Genomic DNA, 19,366 nt, shown 5'->3' on the forward strand with positions numbered 1-19,366 from the left:
TGTTTTTTTTTTTTTTTTTTTTTTTTTTTTTTTTTTTTTTTTTTTTAACCGCTATATCATTCCGATTTATTTGTACGGCTTTATATGAATCTAAAATGTCATAGCACTTCATAGATTGCATTCTGATCAGCACTTTATAGATTGCATTCTGGTGCTCTTGCAGCTCTTGACTTCATAATCAAATGGAATAGAACTCTTTTCTCCTCGTTGATTTGGTCCTTATAATTGATTTAGCAATCTGATGATTGGCCCATTTTAACTCATTAAAACCGACCAATCAGATTGTCTAATTCACTCGGTTTCCTCACAAGACATGTTGCCATGTCTTGTGTCTCGGTTTCCTCAGTTGCCATGCAGAAGGTCCCGGGTTCGAATCCCACCATCGACAAAAATTTGTACTCGTTTTTCGATTGCAACTATTTCAACGGGTTACTTTCTGGTGTTCTCGTGTTGACCCAGCACCTAAATGGGAAGTATTGTGTCTCTTCTCGCCCATCTGATGAGAGGCATACTACGGGATGGGCATGCTACGACACAGGCCACATGCGTCTAACTGGATGGGTGACCACTGAACATCCTGAGCAATCCCATGCTGCTGCCCTTCTCAGGTTGAGCGAGGTTAATATGTGGAGGCTCGTAGCCTGTTGCCAAATGGAGGTTAGTGTAACTCATCCTAGGAGTTGTATTTATGTATGTGATGGGTGACCACTGACCATCTGAATGATCTGAGCAATCACATGCTGCTGCCCTTCTCACGTTGAGCGAGGTTAATATGTGGAGGCTCGTAGCCTGTTGCCAAATGGAGGTTAGTGTAACTCATCCTAGGAGTTGTATTTATGTATGTAGGTTTCCGACTTACCTCGGGTGTCCTCGGATATAACTTCGGTCGTCTTCGCTCCGGTTACCTCCGACATCTGGATAGTCAAAGTCCAGCTGATTGTTGATGATCAGATTATCCGAGGATTCTCTGTAATTAAAATCAGCAAGTATTAGGTCGCGATTCGATTCCCGCCTGAGGCGAACTTTATCCGAAACAGATAAGGTTCGTTCCTGGAACAGCTGGCTGTCTCTTATCCTGTCCTCTTTGGATTTAACCCTTTAGTGCAGCTTGAGAGCCAGTATTTTGTAAATAAATATGGCCCCAAAGATGTGTCCACAAATAGTCGACCGGCTGTCGATCGATGTCGACCGACCCGTCCACACTGCCTCGACAACATAGATTCATCTCGTTGATCGACGGCCGGTCGACTATGTTTTGGATACACTTCAACCCTATGGTGACCGATGTAGGTAAACTGTAGTTTATAATCAAAGTCCAGCTGATTGTTGATAATCAGATTATCCGAGGATTCTCTGTAATTAAAATCAGCAAGTATTAGGTCGCGATTCGATTCCCGCCTGGGGCGAACTTTATCCGAAAAAGATGAAGTTCGTTCCTGAAACAGCTGGCTTTCTCTTATCCTGTCCTCTCTGGATTTGACCCTTTAGTGCAGCTTGAGAGCCAATATTTTGTAAATAAATATGGCCCCAAAGATGTGTCCACAAATAGTCGACCGGCTGTCGATCGATGTCAACCGACCCGTCCACACTGCCTCGACAACATTCATCTCGTTGATCGACGGCCGGTCGACTATGTTTTGGATACACTTCAACCCTATGGTGACCGATGTAGGTAAACTGTAGTTTACATCGGTCACCAAAAGCCTTGTTCCCACGGCGCGTGGCGCGGCGAGTCTCGTCCGTAGTTCGACGAGCCTCACGTCGTAGGAACACTAAAGTTCGTGGCGCGCCGGACAGGCCCGTGTAGGCTTGTGTAGGTGCGTACAGGCGCGTTCGTTCTCATAAATTGTCGGTAAAAAGAGTAAGACTACAAGAGTCTCGAACCCAGAACCTCTCTCTTACCCGGTCAGACTGTATTTCCTATTCTCCCCACGCTGGCTAACGCTCTCCATAATGTCCTCATCTTCCTGCAGCTGTTTCATAACTTTGGTATCTGTATCTTCGGTGATGACAGACTCCTGTATCCGTTCCATGGAGTGGTAGCGATCATTCAGACGAGACTTGGAGAGGCCCATCGTCTCCAGTTTGGACGGCATGCCGATACCGATCTGAAAAAAAAAAAAAAAAAAAAAAAAAAAAAAAAAAAAAAAATTTTTAGAAATTAATTCTCTTATAACGCGGACTTTATTCCATTACTAGATTTTAGGGTGCGTAAAATTGGCTCAAAATACCGAGGAATCTATTCCACGAAGAACTAAAGAAATTCACATTTCGAATTTCTTGGGCAGAAAAAATTGAGAAACGGAAGATTTTTCTTGGCGCTAGAATCTAACGATTGACGCTCGGCAACTTGATCATGTGCTATTGTGAATTTGTGACTCATTATTAGGTAGTAATTAGCAGTAAGTTCTGTGTGTACCTAGATACATATACTTACCATTTTAGCGGAAGGAGGTGGTTGTGGCGGAGGTACGGTAGGGCGTCTACTGACAGGTTCCACATCAGGTGATGACATCTGGAAGAACAAAACAAAATCAAATAATATAGGTACCGTCCTTTAAGATAAACCTATGGTCCTCTCCTTTTTTTCTTCCTTCTCCTTTTTCTTCTTCTTCTCCTTTTTCTTCTGATCCTTCTTCTTCGTCCCCTCTTCCTTCTCCTTCTTCTTCTTTCCCTCTTCCTTCTCCTTTTTCTTCTTCTTCTCCTTTTTCTTCTTCTTCTCCTTTTTCTTCTTCTTCTCCTTTTTCTTCTTCCCCTCTTCCTTCTCCTTTTTCTTCTTCTTCTCCTTTTTCTTCTTCTTCTCCTTTTTCTTCTTCTTCTCCTTTTTCTTCTGATCCTTCTTCTTCCCCTCTTCCTTCTCCTTCTTCTTCGTCCCCTCTTCCTTCTCCTTCTTCTTCTTCCCCTCTTCCTTCTCCTTCTTCTTTTCTCCTCTTCCTTCTCCTTCTTCTTCTGATCCTTCTTCTTCTTCCCTAACTTTTCATTCTAAAGCTATCCTTGGTTCCGTGAAAGTAGGTTTGTAGGTAAGTAGATTTCTACCTACGTGCGTAGGGAAGGAAAGGTCTGGGTACTTACGAGTAGGTATACCTCTGGTCCCCTCTTTCTTGCTCTTTCTCTCTTTCTTTCTTTCTCTCTTCTTCTCTTTCTGTCTTTCCCTCTCCCTCCTTCCCTCTCCCTCTTTCTGAACTGGTACACCAAGGATTTCAAAAAACAGATCAAAGTAGGTAGGTACTGCTAGTACAAACCTTCAGACTTAGATAAAATTTTCAAAATCAGAAGAAGAAAAAATGTTAACCTAAAAAATAAAAAAAATCTTTCATACACCTCTCTTTCTTTCTCTCTCTCTCTCTCTTTCTTTCTCTCTCTCTCTCTCTCTTCCTCTCTCTCCTCCTCATTCTTCTTCTCTCTCTCTCTGCTCTCCTTCTCTCTCTGCTCTCCTTTACCCTCTCTCTTTTAGGTCTTTCCAGCTTAATAGGTACCTGCTAACTTGTTAACTTTTTTTTTGTGAAAAAAAAAAAAAAAAAATTTTTCCTTTCCAGTGTTTGCAGTCTTTTTATTCTTACAATAGAAATAGATAGGTAAATTTCTCGATTCTTTTCTCCTTCTTCTGTTCCGGACATCAAAAGCCGAGAAAAACGTCCCAGACAGAAGATAAAAACGTTCAAAAACAAGCTATGAAGGCAGTTTTAATAGAGGAAAATAAAGGACAGGATAAGTTTAAAGGCATTGCTTTGTTGAAGCAAAGCTTTTACAAACAAAATGTCCACCTTGAAATGACCCTATTAGGTGTCCCTGCCATGAAGCAAGTATGTTCAGATGTATTTTCCTTCCTGAAATTCACCTCTTCTGAAGCTCGTTTCCTCTCTTTTATCGTAATAGCGCCTGTTCTAGACCATAGGAAATCCAAGATGGCGCGCCATCGGAATCAGTTCCGTTTCCGAAAGGAGAACCTTTACTTACCGTCAGCAAAGTTGAGTTGGAGGGCCATGTTTACTCGCTTCCTATTGGCTCTCCACTCTAACAAAGATGGCGGACAGCTGCGCGCCCATTGGTTGTGAGATTGGAGCAGTTTCCTCTGACAGATCTGTTTGTAGCCGTTGTAGGCATGATCCGACACATATCTGTAAAAGTTAGGATGTGTTAGTGATTGAACTAAGTATACTTTGGACCTTCTAAGGTCCAAGTTTTAATGGGCAAGTGTAAAAGAATTTGAATAAGTAATTACGTATGTTTATGATACAACCCAATCACTTCAGTAAATGGTTTCTTCAAATTAAATTGATCCCAAGGTAAGCCTAGCCCCTTGACGAATGGAGTGTGCCTGAAGGCTTGTGATGTGTTCCAATCCACTCGACCCCAAGCAAATAAGTAGGTACCTACTTATTGACGGGTTTAACGTCAGACTGTGTTACTGCTAAGGTTTTTAGTGATGGGGATTTTACCCTCCATTTGGTAACAAGCCAGCGGTACGCGACTACTTAAAGGTACACCCTTACGTGCTAACTTCCGTGAATGATTTTAGCTATAGTAGTAGTTACTTACTTGAGCAGAAACTTGTACAGTGGTGCCGAAGGTGGGAAAACAGACAGACAGTTGGCCATCAGTAGCCAGCCTCGCTCACAACTTGCGGTGTTGTCATTTCGCCACGTTTGATTTACCAGCTGACATAGGATCTCGTCCCGGAGCTTCTCATTGGATAAACCCTGTGGAGGAAACGAAAATACACATCATGAGATTTTTTTTTGTTGTGAGGATTGATAGAGGGACTTGAACTCTTTTTTTTTAGGTCCTTCGTCCCGGAGAGCGAAGAGAGAAGAAAGACAGGAAAGAGGAAAGCCAGCCGATCCAGGAACGAATGTTTCCCCGTCGGGGAAAAATCCGCCCCGGGCGGGAATCGAACCCGCGGCACCGGGTCGCCGCGACGTAAGAACAGGTATACGAGTCATGCTCTAACGACCGAGCTATCGGTGCTGGCTATCATGAGAATTATAAATCAGATTGGAGATCCCGGCATTGGCAGTCGACACTGTCCGACCCTTCTTATGTAAAAGCCTTACTTTTTTCAAGAGGTTTGATGTAAGGAACTATAACAACCGAGGTCTCACCCTCCCGAAATCGAAAAGAGAAAGCCAGCCGTTCCAAGAGCGAACCTTATATTCTGTTCCATAAAGTTCGCCCCGGGCTGAATAGAATCCGCGACCTACATTGTCCGACCCTTCTTATGTAAAAGCCTTACTTTTTTCAAGAGGTTTGATATAAGGAACTATAACAGTGGAGGTCTCACCCTCCCGAGATTGAAAAGAGAAAGCCAGCCGTTCCAAGAGCGAACCTTATATTCTGTTCCATAAAGTTCGCCCCGGGCTGAATAGAATCCGCGACCTACAAGGCAGACGCTCTACCCTTCAAGGTAACAAGGCTGGCAGCCTTCAATTCATGAATTTGATTTACAAGGGTGGGAAGAAAGAAGAAAGAGGAAAGTATAGTGGAGAGAAGGGATGGGGACAAGAGGGATAAAATTACAATAAATGATCTGTAAGGGACTTTTTGAACGATGTCATCCCTGTGGGACAGAACGGCAATTAAAAAATGACTAATAGTCCCCTGAACAGTAAATCAGATTGGAGATCCCGGCATTGGCAGTCGACACTGTCCGACCCTTCTTATGTGAAAGCCTTACTTTTTTCAAGGTATAAGGAACTATAACAATGGAGATCTCACCCTCCCGAAATCGAAAAGAGAAAGCCAGCCGTTCCAAGAGCGAACCTTATCTGTTCCATAAAGTTCGCCCCGGGCTGAATAGAATCCGCGACCTACAAGGCAGACGCTCTACCCTCCAAGGTAACAAGGCTCCTTCAATTCATGAATTTGATTTACAAGGGTGGGAAGAAAGAAGAAAGAGGAAAGTATAGTGGAGAGAGGGAATGAGGACAAGGGGGAGAAAATTATAATAAATGATCTGTAAGGGACTTTTTGAACGATGTCATCCCTGTGGGACAGAACGGCAATTAAAAAATGACTAATCCCTTCAATTCATGAATTTGATTTACAAGGGTGGGAAGAAAGAAGAAAGAGGAAAGTATAGTGGAGAGAAGGAATGAGGACAAGAGGGAGAAAATTATAATAAATGATCTGTAAGGGACTTTTTGAACGATGTCATCCCTGTGGGACAGAACGGCAATTAAAAAATGACTAATAGTCCCCTGAACATTTAAATAGAACATTTAAATCTCTAATTATAATATCATTATAAAAAAAACCTTGGCAGACTTTCAACGAGCAATTAGTTTGTAAAGCCAAAACGTTCTTTTTTATGCCTGACAGAATATTGCTTGGGAGTCCCCTGAACATTTAAATAGAACATTTAAATCTCTAATTATAATATCATTATAAAAAAAAACCTTGGCAGACTTTCAACGAGCAATTAGTTTGTAAAGCCAAAACGTTCTTTTTTATGCCTGACAGAATATTGCTTGGGAGTAGCTGTTGAGTAGGCGGCACCACCCTGATCGAAGTTGGGCAAGGGTGCAACGCGTGCTACGTGGGAGGATTTTGTTGAAGGGGGTCTATGGCTATTTTTATACAGGGTGTGTATAAAGTCTTACCTTGTACGCTATGTAGTCTCCCAACACTTGTTCCTTCTTTCCAGTCAGGCTATCATCATTCATAAACCTCAGTATAAGTTTGAAGATTGCCAGAGAATCAGCGTAGTCGGAATCTTTGTTCTTGTTCACCAACACTTGTATCCAGGATTTTGTCGGGGAGGGGGGCTATGGCTATTTTTATTATACAGGGTGTGTATAAAGTCTTACCTTGTACGCTATGTAGTCTCCCAACACTTGTTCCTTCTTCCCAGTCAGGCTATCATCATTCATAAACCTCAGTATAAGTTTGAAGATTGCCAGAGAATCAGCGTAGTCGGAATCTTTGTTCTTGTTCAGGAACGGAGATTTGATTGGTTCCCGTTTCATACCCCATACGTGAGACTGAAAAACAGAGTAAAATAGAAATAATAATTAAAAAAAAAAAACTGCTTAGAATAATATTAAACAAAAGTAAATTAATTAATAAAAAAGTAAAATGAAAATAAACAAATACCTACCTACTACCTACCTACAACAATAAAAAAAAAAAAATAATAATAATAATAAACATAATACGAGATCGATTGGGGAAAAAAAGCTTTGTTACTCCAGTCCCCAAAAAAGTTGTTTCTAAGAACATGATTAACAATTACCGGCCTATAACGATCTTGTCCACCATGCCTAAGCTTAACTACTTCTTTTTATCGCAAGGGCACTTTTTTTCCGCTACAGTGATAAAAAATCTGGTGTGAACATCACACGACTTTCCTTATCCTATTGAATGATGCTTATTTGAGTGTTCTTTTACCCTAACTTTTACAATATCTCTAACCGTTTTGTCGCTATAGCTGAAAACCGCCAAAAAACGGTCGAAATCTGTCCAAAAGCGGTAAAAATACCGCCAAGCGCAGCAACCATCTCAAACAAACGTTTTGTGTTGCATCCTTGTCACATTAGTGAACCACATACCAAATTTCAAGTTTCTAGCTTATACCGTTCCCGAGATATTGTTAAATTACACCAAAAACCGCCAAAAAGCGGTAAAATGCCGCCAACCGTTGCACCGATCCTAACCAAAAGTTTCGTGTCGCATCCTTGTCACATTTGACAGCTACATACCAAATTTCAAGTCTCTACCTCTTACCGTTCTCGAGATATTTTGTTTACAGACACACGGACACACAGACACAGACACGGACCAATGGCTGAAACTTTGGATTTAAGCTCTAGGGACCTCAAAACGTGTTTTGGCACTAAAAACTGACCATCGAAAATTTGACCCGATTACATTACTTTCCTTCCTATAGGATAAAAGTAAAAAATGGTGTTTTGGATTATTATTCTGAAATCCAATTTTATCTATATGGAGGGAAAGAGACAAAAGGAGACAGAAAGGAGGGGGAAGAACAAGAGAGAGCAAGAGGGAGAGATAGAGAGGGAGAGCAAGAGAGAAAGGGAGAGAGAGAGAGAGCGAAAGAGAAAGCAAACAAGGCCTGACAAATGGGAAAGAATAATCAGATACAAGGTTGGTGTTGTCAAACACTAAATATTTTACAGTTACCCTTATCTGACCTGTAGTTTAGGCTGTGAAACCTAGAACATTACATAATTATGGAGTAGGTACCTAAGTTCCTACAGTCTGTTCATAAAGTCAACCTATCTTGATTTTGAACGGGGAAATTTGGATGTACTCGAAATTAAAGAGGGATAGCTCTCCAATCCGCCAAGTCAAAATTTGACAGCAGTTTTGTACAGGGTACCTACAGGCCAAGGCTGTAATTATATCACACAAAGACCTGAACGGTTCGAGGCCTACACCTGCCTCGGTGGCGTAGTGGTCAAGACGCTCGCCTGGTAAACAGGAGGGCGTGGGTTCGATCCCAGCCGAGGTATGGAATTTTATCCTCATTTATTTGAGATTTTGACCACTTAATAATGGAGCTCTAAGGGTTAGGTGGTAGAGAACGCCTTAGGCGTTAACCTCGCCTAGTGGTTGCCTTCCACTCAAGAGTCTATTATTATTATTATTATTATTATTATTATTATTAACCTGTCAGGTCTGTTTACGAATTGCGTCGGATTTCCAATAACATTGTTTAAAGCTTCAAAGTTTAGTGCAAATAATTTCGCTGTCAGAATTACGCTGATCATATTGACAGAACTATTAAAACTTCATAAAGTTTTCCAATCTGGAAGAGGGCAGGGGTAAATCAGGTCGATATTTAGGGGACATATCTCAAGGGACACAACTCCAAACACAAAAAGCCCACTCCAAGGGTTAGGTGTAAGGGCAAACAGCCCTAAAGGATGGGTCAAGTTTCTACGAATCTAGGGGGCAGATCTCAAGGGCCACTGGGCCACAACACCAGAGGGAACTACAATTCGTTTTGTTCCCTGTTGACTTATTTTGTTGAATACGTCCCTGATAGTTTCGGGGGTGGAAGGGGCATAATTGTTAATTTCCTGTACGGAGATTTTTTTAATCAACATTTTAGAAGACAATAATACCCTCCAACCCTTCGCTGCAATTTAGAGAAATATTGAAAATAAATAAAAGATCAGATCATGGATCATGAGACAGATCACTTAGAATTTTTTATTGAATACCGAATAGCTACTTGTATACCTATCGATTAAAGCATTTTTTTAAATAAATCGACCATCACTCAAGGGTATATAGAATTTACTGATAGAAGGCTAGAAGTTCTTGTGACGAATGATGGTCATTGGTCACAAGAACATTACTAGTTGAAAGGACTTTTCGGTGTAATCTATTGTATGAGTAGGTACTAGGTACCAAACTACCAAATGTGGTCGGTATCTGAAGGATGACTGACATCAGGATACTTCGCTTTCACACCTAACCTTCTACTAAATCCCACTATGTGAATTGCTTTTGAGGCTTTTTATATATAGCCTTTTTCTGAGACAAATACATAAACAGGCTATGTTTTCAGAGTTGATTCCTATAGTAAGGTCTCCCCCAAGTATATATTCTATTCGACTCATTACAAGTACTGCGTAGTTTAAACTCAAGAACTTCACTCGGTACAAAGAGTGAGAGGCCGTACAGACCTTGCGGTTTGCGTGGCCTAACCACAGAATTCTGTCTCTATGCTGGTTCTCTGAGCCACGAAACTCTCTACTTTTCTACAGATGTACCGGGTGACCAAGTTTTTCATCCCTAGCCAAATTTTAAACTCAAACTCATTCCTAACCTGGAAGGCCCTAAATCGCCTTCGGTCCGGAGTCTCCTGCTGCAAATATAACAAAAAGCTATGGGGGTACGAAGAGGATGCAACCTGCGGGTGCGGCAGTGAGCAGACGCATGAACATCTCCTGGTATGCGGCCAAATGGAGACGACATGCACTCACGCAGATCTCCTTGCGGCAAACGAGAGGGCAATTTACGTCTCAAATTACTGGGGAAGAAAGATTTGATGAGAAAGAAGAGGACACTTTACGTGTAACACACATTGCATACCTAAAATAATTGTACGACATTCATACAATTTTCACATTCGATATTCTTTACTTTCTATTTTCGTGCATTGTGATTGTGACCCATTTCTTCCCTGTTATTTCCCTTGGTCCCTTGCACCACCAAAGAACCAAGCTGCACCATTTTTACTTGAAGAAGAAGAAAACTAGGTAATAATAATAATAAATCAAGACAAAAAAAAAAAAAAAAAAAAAAAAAAAAAAAAAAAAAAAAAAAAAAAACAAAAAATTTTTTTTTTTTTGTTTTCCTTTTTTTTTTTTTAGTCCTATGTTATCACCCTTTATTTTACCTATCTAGGTCCCTAGATGACACATAGTAACAAAGACCTGCACCATGACCAATTCCAATACCAATTCCCGATTCATGCCCGAGCAAAGTTCAAGCTACAAGACCCTAAAACGTCTTCTCTTTGTCCTCTTAAAACCTCAAACAACTAACAAAAAAAAAAAGAAAAAAAAAAAAAATTAAAAAAAAAATAATAGATAACAAGAAGAAGAAGAAAAGAGAGTTCATTTTTACCCAACGTCCGAACCAAAAAACCAGCCAACGGTTCCCTGTTGATCGCCCTCTTTACGGGGCCATGTTACTCTGCTTTTGACTCTTCAATTTCTTATTAGCTTTACACTTTAACATATGCGGGCGCATCTTTATGAAGAATCCATACGGTGACACACAATGTGGCGCCACGGTGTAGTGGTGATGCCCCCCCCCCCCCATATTGATGACCTATAAAAAATAGAAATAATTCTTCGAAAAAAAAAAGAACTCGTAACTTTGCTAATAAAAACAATACTTCAAACCAAACCCTCCCCCATTCCAGATTTTTCTTCTTCTGCTTCTTTTCCTTCTCCTTCTTCTTCTTTCTTCTCCTACTCCTCCTCCTCATTATTATTATTTTTCATTGCTGATGGTGGTTTTTTCCTGTTTTTATTAAAGACACAGCAAAAGGGGTGTGAGGACTCAAATTCATTAGTATTTGCTACACAGGTTTTACTTCCTTCCTTTTTTACTTTCCTTATCCTATAGGAAGGAAAGTAATGTTCGGGTCAAATTTTCAATGGTCAGTTTTTAGTGTCAAAACACGTTTTGAGGTCCCTAGAGCCTAAATACAAAGTTTCAGCCATTGGTCCGTGTGTGTGTCTGTCTGTCTGTAAATAAAATATCTCGAGAACGGTAAGAGCTAGAGACTTGAAATTTGGTATGTAGATGTCAAATGTGACAAGGATGCGACTCGAAACTTTTGGTTAAGATCGGTGCAACGCTTGGCGCCATTTCGGCCGCTTTTTGGCGGTTTTCGGTGTAATTCAATAATATCTCGGGAACGGTATGTTCTAGGGACTTTAAATTTGGTATGTAGTGCACAAATGTGACAAGGATGCAATACAAAACGTTTGGTTAAGATATTTGCTGCGGTTGGCGGTATTTTGACCGCTTTTTGGCGATTTTCGACCATTTTTTTGGCGGTTTTCAGCGATACTGACTAAACGGTTAGAGATATTGTAAAAGTTTCAATAGAACAACATCCAAATAAGCATTATTCAATAGGATAAGGAAAGTCGTGTGATGTTCACACCAGATTTTTTTCAATTGTTATTAGGTATTGAACATTAATGTTTTCAATGTTATAGTTTCATGAATTTCCGGGCTAAAGTTCAAGTTCCTTTGGAAAATTTGTTGCTTTGGCGATTTTTTTTACTTCTTACTTCTTGTATCTGAAAAAATATCGATCATTGAGCGCACTCTGACGGGATAATCCCATTGGTTCCGCTGCGGAATGATCGCGGGATACGGAACGGGCTTTTTCCTTCACCTGGAAAGGAACACCAAATTGGTAAGAATTGACAAATTTCTCCTTCACCTAAGGAGGACAGAAGACATAGGAGGTAAATTAATTCTCTTATAACGCGGACTTTATAATAATAGACTCTTGAGTGGAAGGTAACCACTAGGCGAGGTTAACGCCGGAGGCGTTTTCTACCACCTAACCCTTAGAGCTCCATTACTATGTAATCACACTCTCAAATAAATGAGGATAAAATTCCATGCCTCGGCTGGGATCGAACCCACGCCCTCCTGTTTACGTCAAATTTTCAGATAAAGAAGGATAAAATCCCATACCTCGGCTAGAATCAAACCCACGCCCTCCTGTTTACCAGGCGAGCGTCTTGACCACTACGCTACCGAGGCAAGACTTTATTCCATTGCTAGATTTTAGGGTGCGTAAAATCAGCTCAAAATACCGAGGAATCTATTCCACGAAGAACTAAAGAAATTCACATTTCGAATTTCTTAGGCAGAAAAAATTGAGAACCGGTAGATTTTTCTTGGCGCTAGAATCTAACGATTGACGCTCGGCAACTTGATCATGCTATTGCGAATTTGTGACTCATTATTATGTTGTTGTTGTAGCGGCTTTAGCTTTCGCCGAATGGCGATAGCAGAATAAAGAAAAGATGTCTTTTTGTATCTGCTATACAAAACCTTGGTAGGTATGAAAAGAAAGAGAGAGAGAGAGAAAGAGAGAATGTTGACTCACAAAATGACATCTGTGACAGGCAAGATAATATACGAAAATGGGGAGAAAGAGAGAGGGAGAATAAAAAGAGATGGAGGGAAAGAGACAAAATGAGACAGAAAGGAGGGGGAAGAGCAAGAGAGAGAGAGAGAGAGAGAGAGAGGGAGAGAGAGAGGGAGAGAGAGGGAGAGAGAGAGAGAGAGAGAGAGAGAGAGAGAGAGAGAGAAAGAGAAAGCAAACAAGGCCTGACAAATGGGAAAGAATAAACAGATACAAGGTTAGTTGTTGTCAAACATTAAATATTTTACAGTCACCTTATCTAACCTGTAGTTTAGGCTGTGAAACCTAGAACATTACATAATTATGGAGTAGGAACCTAAGTTCCTACAGCAGTGGCGTAGCGTCCATATAAGGCGTGTATGGCGGCCATACACTCGAAATTTCACTCAAATACCCTTAAATATTGACTTTAAATCTTGACTACTTTATGGGTGTGACTAGACGTTCATCAACCCGAGGCCATGGTTCCATTGGAAGGTGGACTTCTCAACTTAGAATTGATTAAGTCACCGTACAAGATAGTGATGATGATAATAATAATACATAATAGTGCTTATTTTTACTGTTCGGAATATCGGAAAGGAGGCTATTACTATATTTGTGATCAAATTCGCAAATTATTTTGAGGATAAAATAAAAGAGGATAAATTGAGGATAAAATTCCATGCCTCGGTTGGGATTGAACCCACGCCCTCCTCTTTACCAGGCGAGCGTCTTGACCACTACTGACTACACCACCGCGGCAGGTATTGTAGGTTCTTGTTGATTAACAATTGACATACTTAATTACCTTTGCCTACACTAAGGGTACCTAGAAGGAAAAAATATGTTTCTTACCTCACCGTCCAAATTTTCCCCATTCGACGGTATTTCGAATTTACAAAACGTAAATACCGAAGAAAGCATCTCCTTCTCCTCCTCCTCCTTCTCCTTCTCCTCCTCCTCCTCCTCCTCATTATTATTATTATTTTTCATTGCTGATGATGGTTTTTTTCTGTTTTTATTAAAGAAACAGCAAAAGGGGTGTGAGGACTCAAATTCATTATTATTTGATACACAGGTTTTACTTCCTTCCTTTTTTACTTTCCTTATCCTATAGGAAGGAAAGTAATGTAATCGGGTCAAATTTTCAATGGTCAGTTTTTAGTGCCAAAACACGTTTTGAGGTCCCTAGAGCCTAAATACAAAGTTTCAGCCATTGGTCCGTGTATGTGTCTGTCTGTCCTTCTGTCTGTCTGTCTGTAAACAAAATATCTCGAGAACGGTAAGAGCTAGAGACTTGAATTTTGGCATGCAGCTGTCAAATATGACAAGGATGCAAAACGAAACTTTTGGTTAAGATCGGTGCAACGCTTGGCGTCATTTCGGCCGCTTTTTGGCGGTTTTCGGTGTAATTCAATAATATCTCGGGAACAGTATGTTCTAGGGACTTTAAATTTGGTATGTAGTGCACAAATGTGACAAGGATGCAATACAAAACGTTTGGTTAAGGTATTTGCTGCGGATGGCGGTATTTTGACCGTTTTTTGGCTGTTTTCAGCGATACTGCTGACTAAACGGTTAGAGATATTGTAAAAGTTCCAATAGAACAACATCCAAATAAGCATTATTCAATAGGATAAGGAAAGTTGAGTGATGTTCACACCAGATTTTTTTTTAATTGTTATTATTGAACATTAATGTTTTCAATGTTATTGTTTCATAAATTTCCGGGCTAAAGTTCAAGTTCCTTTGGAAAATTTGTTGCTTTGGCGATTTTTTTTACTTCTTGTACCCAACTGGATCGAAAAATTTCTAGTCCGTTTCGAGTAATTTCCGCTTATTACCCAATTCCTTAAAAAGTGCCGGGAATTGAACCCAGGACCTTCAGAATACAAGCCAAACACATTCAAACGTAAAGTGTCCCTCATTGTAACCTCCCATATTTGCTCAGTTTCATTCTGATTAAAGTTCCCCCACCCACATTAATTTTTTGCTGAAAAAAAAGAGCACAGCTGCAAAATTCAGTTCCAAGAAGTTCTTCTTCTGTTTTTTCAGCAAACAGGAAAACAAATCTACTATTATTGTCGGATAATACATGGAAAATCCCCGACTTTCTTTGCACAGTGTTTCTGCTGAAAATGAGAAACTAATAAAACTGTATTTACGAATGTTCTTAGTGGAAAATTTGTTGCTTTGGCGATTTTTTTTACTTCTTGTACCCAACTGGATCTGAAAAATTTCTAGTCCGTTTTGAGTAATTTCCGCTTATTACCCAATTCCTTAAAAATTGCCGGGAATTGAACCCAGGACCTTCAGTATACAAACCAAACACATTGAAACGTAAAGTGTCCCTCATCGTAACCTCCCTTATTTGCTCAGTTTCATTCTGATAAAAGTTTCCCCCACCCACATTAATTTTTTGCTGAAAAAAAGAGAGCACAGCTGCGAAATTCAGTTCCAAGAAGTTCTTCTTCTGTTTTTTCAGCAAACAGGAAAACAAATTTACTATATTATTGTCAGATAATACATGGAAAATCCCCGACTTTCTTTGCACAGTGTTTCTGCTGAAAATGAGAAACTAATAAAACTGTATTTACGAATGTTTTCGTTTGTTCGTTTGTTTATTCATCTGTTTCTTTTACGTCCTAATTTGTATTGTCCTAAGCCCAGAGCATCAAACAGGACCCTAGATACTTCTGGACGTTCAATAAAAATCTTCGTGGTGGCTCCTCTCTTCCAAAAGTCCTCAAATACAATGGTATTGAATCTTCTTCTCCTTTGTCTTCAGCTAACTTATTTGCTCAACACTTTTCTTCATCTTTCGTCAATGTTCCTCTTTGTTCTCCTCAATTTGATTTTGATTATTCTGAGTCCCTATCATCCATCTCAATATCTTCATCTGAGGTTCTTAAAAAATTGAAATCTTTGAACGTTCATAAGGGTTTCGGACCTGATGGGATCCCTCCAATATTTCTCAAAAACTGTTGTTTCTTTAGCTTTGCCCTTAACATTCCTGTTTAATCAATCTATGGGACCTTTCCATCTTCTTGGAAAAAAGCTTTGTTACTCCAGTCCCCAAAAAAGATGTTTCTAAGAACATGATTAACAATTACCGGCCTATAACGATCTTGTCCACCATGCCTAAGCTTAACTACTTCTTTTTATCGCAAGGGCACTTTTTTTCCGCTACAGTGATAAAAAAAATACTCTAAAACTCCAAGGAAATAAGACTCTTTTCACCTTGAAACAGAATAACAGATAGGTATTAAAAATTTACCTTCGAATTTAATAAGAAAATGATATTGAAGACAGTAATTGTCTTGCCTTGTTCTTGTGTCCGAAAATATTAACTTGATATCGATATTTAAAAACAAAATCTTACCTTGCAAAGTTGAAAGAGATATTCAAAAGTATCAAAATCTTCTAAAACTCTAAGGAAATAAGACTCTTTTCACCTTAAAACAGAATAACAGATAGGTATTAAAAACTTACCTTCAAATTTAATAAGAAAATGATATTGAAGACAGTAATTTGTCTTGCCTTGTTCTTATGACCTTATCTTGTTCTTATAATATAAGATGTCCGAAAATATTAACTTGATATCGATATTTAAAAACAAAATCTTACCTTGCAAAGTTGAAAGAGATATTCAAAAGTATCAAAATCTTACCTTGAAATAAATATTGGAGAACTTGGAGAAGGCATGCTGATCAATATCATCAGGCAGGTCATAGTTCACCCTCTGGGCCGTGTCCACCACAGGTCCCACTACCTTCACCAAATTCCTGTCCACATGGGGGGGTGTCCAATCTTCGAGCTTGTTAAACAGGAAGGCCAGCTCAGCCGGGATATCAAGTTGGCCCACAGGGGCGGCCCCAACCGAAGGCCGGTGGGCTTTCTCCTGGGCCTCTTCTCGTTGAGCGACCATCTTGGACCGCTCCTTCTGAGCGGCGGATCGCTTCTTGAGATCGTCGCGGAGTCGCTGGTAGCGACGTCGCTGCTGCTTGCCGCGGAAGTGAGCTTGAGCTTTGGTGATACCTGGGAGGGAGAGAGAAAAGATTTAAATATGATTTACGTCACTGTATAACTGTTGTCATCTTGGACCGCTCCTTCTGAGCGGCGGATCGCTTCTTGAGATCGTCGCGGAGTCGCTGATAGCGACGTCGCTGCTGCTTGCCGCGGAAGTGAGCTTGAGCTTTAGTGATACCTGGGAGGGAGAGAGAAAAGATTTAAATATGATTTACGTCACTGTTACAGATTATAAATAAAAATTAGAGAAGAGGAAAAAAAATATGCCCATAAATTGAATTTTTGAATATTCAATCAATCTTTTTTATGTTCATAAATAAATAAAAATGGTTTACGTTAAAAAAAATAATAAAAAAAAAAACTGTTGAGATGGTTTAGTATTGGGGGTTCAACCTCCATTTGACGACAAGCTACGAAGCTACCAGCCTAATAAATTAACCACTGACCAGCCATCCGGATACCATACACGCGTAACGTTGAAGCTTCAATTTCAACGTATACTATCTCCTATGGCCACTGAATTATTTATGTTTGGAAAGTGAAAATCACCGACCAGCCATCCGGATGCCATACACACGTAACGTTGAAGCTTCAATTTCAACGTATACTACCTATCTCCTATGGCCACTGAATTATTTATGTTTGGAAAGTGAAAATGTCAAAAAAATGGTTAAATCAAAACCAAACTAGGTACATAATAATAGTCTAACCTCCTGTTACAACAATAATAATAACAAAAATCAAAAACAACCAACTTACCTCGTTTCATAAGAACATATCGTTTCCTCTCTCGCCATCCGCGGACAGCAGCCTGAATCTTCACCGCGCTCTCCCGCTTCGCCAGGTACTTCTTGCGCGCTATGGTTAAATCAAAACCAAACTACGTAATAATTGTCTAACCTCCTGTTACAACAACAATAATAACAAAAATCAAAAACAACTTACCTCGTTTCATAAGTACATATCGTTTCCTCTCTCGCCATCCGCGGACAGCAGCCTGAATCTTCACCGCGCTCTCCCGCTTCGCCAGGTACTTCTTGCGCGCTAACCGTCTTCCAATTTGTATGAACGCCGTGGAATTTTTTGAATATGCAACGTGCAGTATTTGAAAAATTAGAGGAGAGGCCTGTATACCTGATCTACCAAAAAAATTCAGTCCTCTAGATTCTAGAGTCTAGAAGGCCTGTTTAACTAACAGCCTGTTAAGTTAAATTTGATTTGTATTGGCTCAACAGGGAGATGCTAAAAAGTAAATACGTGAAACTCACCCTAGAGAAATATTTCCATTTGCGCGCTAAAAATCCACGCACGCGCTTCTGTAGCGCCGTGGCCGCGCTTTGCAACAGCGCTGCGCGGCGCCGTTCCAAACTGCGCTCGAGATTTTCGCGCAAGAAGACGCGCGTCGTGCCCAGTTGATATTCACCGGGGTGCGCTGATAAAACCGCATGGCAGAGTTCACGCAGCGGCGTGCCGCGTGCCGGGGTGATGTGGTACGGTAGGAGGTAGCGGTAGCGGTCGATGAATGCGGAGAATTTGAGGCGGACCGGATAGCCGAGCTTCCGGATGCGGATGGTTTCCAGCATGCCGGAGTATCTGAAGGAGAGAGAGAGATTGGGGTTTAGAATAGAAAATATCTAGTTTCATAGGACCATTTTTTTATACAAACATAAATTAATAATATTAAAAAGTTAGAACTTTCAAGGGTATACACAACACTTGGTAAAACAAATTAAAATCAATAGGGGAAAATGAAAAATAATTGAGAGAGAGAGATTGATTGGGGTTTAGAATAGAAAATATTTAGTTTCAAAGGACTAATTTTTTATACAACACATAAATTAATACTTGAGGGTAAAAAAAAAAATCTATTGAAATTTCAGTGCAGAATCGGATTTTAAATTGAATATTGATAAAAGAAACTTTTAAGATTAGACCACGAAAATGAAAAAAATCAAAAAATCTAGGTCGTTGGATTTGAAAGAATTTACCCATATCTTATAGAAATAGATGGGATTTAGATGCGTCTCTCTTAAACCTGTTGTATAATATCACGTGACTTACAAGGAAGAAAGCTACGAATGAGATAAAATCTATTTCCTTAATTTGGACCGAGATTGAAAGAAGAAGAAAAGAGGAGAAAAAGAAGAAGGGAAGAAGAGGAGGAGGAAGAGGAAGTAGAGGAGGAGAAAAATACGATTGAACATACCTACGTATACCTACAGTATAAAGGCCAATACAAAAGCTTCAATCGACAAATTCCCCAATTCGAAAGCGCTACAAAAAAAAGGCACACAAAACATCCTCAGAATTCTTTGTAGCATGAACGTATACAATAAAACATACAAAATGTACAATAGTTAGGTAGTATTGAGTTTTTCTATTTCCAATCTGGTAGGTATAGGATATTGTATCCGGTCGGATAAATATCCTGAAAACGGGTGCACCCTATTTCGACCCTGACTGTTTTGTTCCTTCAGATTACTATTACTTTCTATTTTTTTAAGAGGTTTGCTAGAGAGAACTGTAACAACGGAGGTCTTATCGTCCCGAAATTGAGAAGGAGGACAGGGTAGGAGAAAGCCAGCCGTTCTGAGAACGAACCTTATCTGTTTGAGATAAAGTTCGCCCCTGGGCTGGAATCGAACCCAAGCTAACTAATTAAGCTGGCAAAAAAAAAAAAAAAAAAAAAAAAAAAACAAA

General features: G+C 39.9%; 2 protein-coding genes across 2 annotated transcripts in view; both read right to left on the reverse strand.

Annotated features, from left to right (window-relative positions):
• Positions 1–855: 855 nt before the first annotated feature.
• Positions 856–2,103, reverse strand: LOC103519585. The gene is made up of 2 exons (XM_017448244.2): positions 1,903–2,103; positions 856–967 (listed from the first exon to the last, which is right to left on the reverse strand). Exons 1-2 carry the CDS (start codon positions 2,094–2,096, stop codon positions 856–858), a joined length of 306 nt encoding a protein of 101 aa, XP_017303733.2. The 5' UTR covers positions 2,097–2,103.
• A 398-nt stretch (positions 2,104–2,501) lies between these two features.
• The window catches only part of LOC103519587 (unconventional myosin-XV-like), an 18,025-nt gene continuing 1,160 nt past the window's right edge, over positions 2,502–19,366 (reverse strand). Inside the window, exons 2-8 of the mRNA XM_026831040.1 lie at positions 17,954–18,259; positions 17,612–17,703; positions 16,308–16,675; positions 6,807–6,980; positions 4,540–4,700; positions 3,958–4,118; positions 2,502–2,515 (exon numbers count right to left, since the gene is read on the reverse strand). Of these exons, the coding sequence (XP_026686841.1) occupies positions 2,502–2,515; positions 3,958–4,118; positions 4,540–4,700; positions 6,807–6,980; positions 16,308–16,675; positions 17,612–17,703; positions 17,954–18,259 (1,276 nt within the window). The remainder of the gene's footprint in view (positions 2,516–3,957; positions 4,119–4,539; positions 4,701–6,806; positions 6,981–16,307; positions 16,676–17,611; positions 17,704–17,953; positions 18,260–19,366) is intronic.

The sequence above is a fragment of the Diaphorina citri genome, unplaced genomic scaffold, assembly GCF_000475195.1.
Source record: "Diaphorina citri unplaced genomic scaffold, Diaci psyllid genome assembly version 1.1 scaffold2817, whole genome shotgun sequence".
NCBI lineage: Eukaryota > Metazoa > Arthropoda > Insecta > Hemiptera > Psyllidae > Diaphorina > Diaphorina citri.